This window comes from Vigna radiata, unplaced genomic scaffold (assembly GCF_000741045.1).
Source record: "Vigna radiata var. radiata cultivar VC1973A unplaced genomic scaffold, Vradiata_ver6 scaffold_411, whole genome shotgun sequence".
NCBI classification, from domain to species: Eukaryota; Viridiplantae; Streptophyta; class Magnoliopsida; order Fabales; family Fabaceae; genus Vigna; species Vigna radiata.
In genome coordinates this window covers 128626-132373 of record NW_014544153.1, presented here as the reverse complement: position 1 = coordinate 132373, position 3748 = coordinate 128626, and the positions used below count along the sequence as shown (strand labels likewise).

The following is a 3748-nucleotide window of genomic DNA, read 5'->3' as shown; positions in this document are numbered from 1 at the left end:
AGGACGATGGTGGTGGTGGTTGCGGCGGCAGTGGGGATGGCGGCAGCGCGGCGTGTGTGATGGTGGTTGGGCGGCGGCGGTGGCAGTGGCGACAGTGGTGGTGTTGGTGATAATCGATGTTGTGGTGGGGTGTTGGTTGTTGTGGTGGTGGTTGTGGTAGTGATGGTGGCGAAGACAGCAGTTATGGTGGTTGTAGTGACGGTGGCTACGATGGTGTTGTCGGTGTTGGTGTTGGGGGTGGGAGTGGTGGTGGTGGTGGCGGCAGTGGTGGTGGTGTTTGTGGTGGGGGTGGTGGTGGCAGTGGCAGCGCTGACGGCGACGAGGGTTGTGATGGTGGTGGTCGTGGTGACAGTGGCAGCGATGTCGACAACGAGGGTGGTGGATGTGATGGATGTGGCGGTGGAAGTGGTGGTAGTGGGGGTGGCGGCGACGACAGTGGTGGTGGTGGTGGTGGTTGTGGTGGTGGTGGTGGTAGTGGTGGCGACGACGATGGTGGTGGTGGTGTTGGTGGTTGTGGTGGCGGCGGCGGCGGTAGTGGTTGCGGTGGTGGTGGTGGTTGTGGTGGTTATGGTTGTGGTGGTGGTGATGGTGATCGTGGTGGTCTTATTGGTGGTGGTGGTAGTGGTGGCGGCAGAGGCGGCAATAGTGGTTGTCATGGTGGTCGGGGTTATGATGATGGTGGTGGTGGTCGTTGTGCTGTTAGTGGTGGTGGTGGTGCTGTTAGTGGTGCTGGTGGTGCTGGTGGTTGCGGTTGCGGCGGCGATTAGTGTGCTGGTAGTGGCAGCGGCGGTGGCGGTATGGGTGGTAGGGGTGGTGGCGGCAGCGGTTGTGGCGATGGTGATGGTGTTGGTGGTTGTGGTGGTGGTGGTGCCGATGATGGTGGTGGCGATGGTGGTTTTGGTGGTGGCAGCGGTGGTGGCAGTGGTGGTGCAGGTAGTGGCAGCGGTGCTAGTGGTTGTGGTGGTGGTGGTTTTTGCGGTGCCAATGGTTGTGGTGGTGGTGGTGGCAGGGGTAGTGGTGCTGGTAGTGGCGGCGGTGGTGGTGCTTATGGTGGCAGCGGTGGTGGTGGAGGTGGTGGTTTTGGTGGTAGTGGTGGTGGTGAATGTATCGGTGGTGGTGGTGGTAGTGGTGGGGGCGGGGGCGGCGGTGATGATGGTGGTGGTGGTGATGGTTGTGGTGTTTGTGGTTGCGGTGGTGGCGGTGGTAGTCGTGGTCGTGGTCGTGGTTGTGGCAGTGGTTGTGGTTGATATGGTTGTAGTGGCATCTTTTGTGGTGGCGGTGGTGGTCGTGGTTGTGGTCGTGGTTGTGGTTGGTTATGTTAGTGATGGCATCTGTGGGTATGGCAGCGGCTCTGGCAGTGGTTATGGTGATGGTGGCGGTGGTAGTGGTGGTGGTGGTGGCGGAAGCAGCGATGATGGTGGCGGTGGTGGTGGAAGCGGCGACGATGGTGGTGGTGGTGGTGGTGGTATCGGTGGAGGTGGCAGTGGCAGTTGTGGTGGTGGTGGCGGCAGTTGTGGTAGTGGTAGTGGCAGTGGTAGTTTTGGTGGTGGTTGTGGCGGTAGCAGCGATAGTTGTAGTGTTGATGGTTGTGGTGGTGATGGTTGTAGTGGTGGTGGTGGTGGCGGAGGTGGCGGTGGCTTGTTGGTGCCGATGGTGGTGGTGGTGGTGGTGGTGATGGGGGCGGCGGTGGTGGCGGTAGTGGCGGTGGTGATGGTGGTGGTGTTGGTGGTTGTGGTTTCGGTGCTGGTGCTGGTGGTGAATGTATTGGTGGTGGTGGTGGTAGTGGTGGGGGCGGGGGCGGCGGTGATGGTGGTGGTGGTGATGGTGGTTGTGGTGTCTGTGGTTGCAGTGGTGGCGGTGGTGGTCGTGGTCGTGGTCGTGGTTGTGGCAGTGGTTGTGGTTGTTATGGTGGTGGTGGCATCTGTGGTGGTGGCGGTGGTGGTCGTGGTTGTGGTAGTGGTTGTGGTTGGTTATGTTAGTGGTGGCATCTGTGGGTGTGGCGGCGACTGTGGCAGTGGTTATGGTGGTGGTGGCGGTGCTAGTGGTGGTGGTGGTTTAGGTGGTGGTGGCGGAGGCGGCGACGATGGTGGTGGTGGTGGTTGTGGTGGTGGTAGTGCTTATGGTGGAGGTTGTGGTGGTAATGGTGGTTGTGGTGACGGTGGTGGTTGTGCTGGTGATGGTGGTGGTGGTGGGCGTGGCGGCGATGGTGGTGGTCGTTGTGGTGGTTGTGGTGGTGGTTGTGGTGGTGGCGGCGACGACGATGGTGGTGGTGTTGGTTATGGTGGCGGTGGTGGTGGTGTTGGTGGTGGTGGTTGTGGTGGTGGTGGCGGCGAAGATGATTGTGGTTGTGGTTGTGGAGTTTGTGGTGGCGGCGGTGGTGGTCGTGGTTGTGGTTGTGGTCGTGGTGGTTGGAGTCGTTGTGGTGGTGGTGGCGACAGCGACGGTGTCAGCGACAGTGGTTGTGGTGGTGGTGGTAGTTGTGGTGGTGGTGGCGGCGATGGTGGCGATGGTGGTGGTGATGGTGTTGGTGGCCGTGGTGGTTGTGGTGGTGGTGATGATAGTGGTTTTAGTGGTGGTGGGGGTTGATGAAGTCCACTCCGGCGAGGATCCATGGATCTGGCGCGGATCGATCGGAGGAAATGATGAAAGACGCAACGGAAGATGAGAGATGAGGACTACGAACCCTAGGTTTTGCAGCTTCAAGAGAGATACGAAGACGATATGTGAAACGTTGCAATTGAAATGAAATCGCGAGATGTGAAGATGTGGTTTCTGAAGATGCAGATCTGACGAGACGCGTGGCTGATGGAAACAACAAGCTGTGGTGGATGTAAGCCACGAGTCTGATGCAGGTTGGTGGAAAGGTATTCACGTGGAGGAGTGAGAAATTGACAGTGGAAAATGAGAGAATGGTAAGTGTGAGATGGAAGGTGGCTAGAGGAGATCCTTTGGAATTCTCTAGCCTTGACTTTCAAGGTAGAATTGCTCTGGAGTAATTCTCAACAGGAAACAATTCAATTATCTCAAAAGTGATTACAAGATGTGTTAGCATGCCTATATATAGGTCTAAATGTACAACATGCCTAACACATTGTACACATGTCTATTACAAGTAAAAGAAATACTAGACTAAGAAAATTGGGCTTGGGCCCAAGTCATCATCCCCTCCCCCTTGGAAAGGATTTGTCCTCAAATCTTGATGGTTCTCGTGAGGACTTATTTTTAGTTGACTCTCTTTAAACTCCTCCTGGGTCAAAGGTAAATCTGCAATAAGCATCAAACATAACACTAATTAGTTTTCTATGACCCAAAGTATATAAAGGAATATTTTTAGAAGAAGGTTTCTTGATTTTAAAATTTTCAATATGTTTACAAAGAAACCATTCTTCATTTGAAAATTTATTTTTGTCTTGAGTTAGTGATAAGATGTGATGGCAAGGTTTTGGAAAGAAAAGTTGAATTTGGAACATTTAATTTCAATTGAAGTAAAGTTAAAGGATAGAAAACCTCTCCTTTTGGATTCTAGATTAGGAGATGTTGTCATCAATTTCTTTTCTTCCCTTTTCTTCCTTTCAATTTCTTCCTTCTCTTTCTTTTGTATTCTCTCTTCCTCTTCTCTCTTTTGGTCTCTCTTCCTCTCTCTTTCTCTTCTTCTTTCTTCTTCTCGTTTTCTCTCTTTTCTTCTCTCTTGTCTCTCTATTTTTTCTTGTAGTGCTCTACGTTCTCTCTCAATACTTCTTTTACTTCC

At 53.9% G+C, this 3748-nt stretch overlaps 2 protein-coding genes across 2 annotated transcripts; both read left to right on the top strand.

The window, feature by feature from the left end:
* Positions 1-116: 116 nt before the first annotated feature.
* On the top strand, positions 117-767 carry LOC106755458 (loricrin-like). The gene is made up of 2 exons (XM_014637620.1): positions 117-453; positions 637-767. The coding sequence occupies exons 1-2, from the start codon at positions 117-119 to the stop codon at positions 765-767; spliced, it is 468 nt and encodes a 155-aa protein (XP_014493106.1).
* A 30-nt stretch (positions 768-797) lies between these two features.
* Positions 798-2665, top strand: LOC106755457 (glycine-rich cell wall structural protein 1-like). The gene is made up of 4 exons (XM_014637619.1): positions 798-1071; positions 1127-1417; positions 1478-2236; positions 2439-2665. Exons 1-4 carry the CDS (start codon positions 798-800, stop codon positions 2663-2665), a joined length of 1551 nt encoding a protein of 516 aa, XP_014493105.1.
* The last annotated feature ends 1083 nt before the right edge of the window (positions 2666-3748 follow it).

Excerpts from the sequence above, each read along its gene's own strand:
- LOC106755458 (XM_014637620.1), top strand. The coding sequence starts at position 117 with ATGTTGTGGTGGGGTGTTGGTTGTTGTGGTGGTGGTTGTGGTAGTGAT. Across the intron at positions 454-636 it reads CAGTGGTGGTGGTGGTGGTG|GCGGCAATAGTGGTTGTCAT; the intron begins GTTGTGGTGGTG and ends GTGGCGGCAGAG.
- LOC106755457 (XM_014637619.1), top strand. The coding sequence starts at position 798 with ATGGGTGGTAGGGGTGGTGGCGGCAGCGGTTGTGGCGATGGTGATGGT. Across the intron at positions 1,418-1,477 it reads TGGCGGAAGCAGCGATGATG|GTGGCAGTGGCAGTTGTGGT; the intron begins GTGGCGGTGGTG and ends GTATCGGTGGAG. Across the intron at positions 2,237-2,438 it reads TTGTGGTGGTTGTGGTGGTG|CGACGGTGTCAGCGACAGTG; the intron begins GTTGTGGTGGTG and ends TGGTGGCGACAG.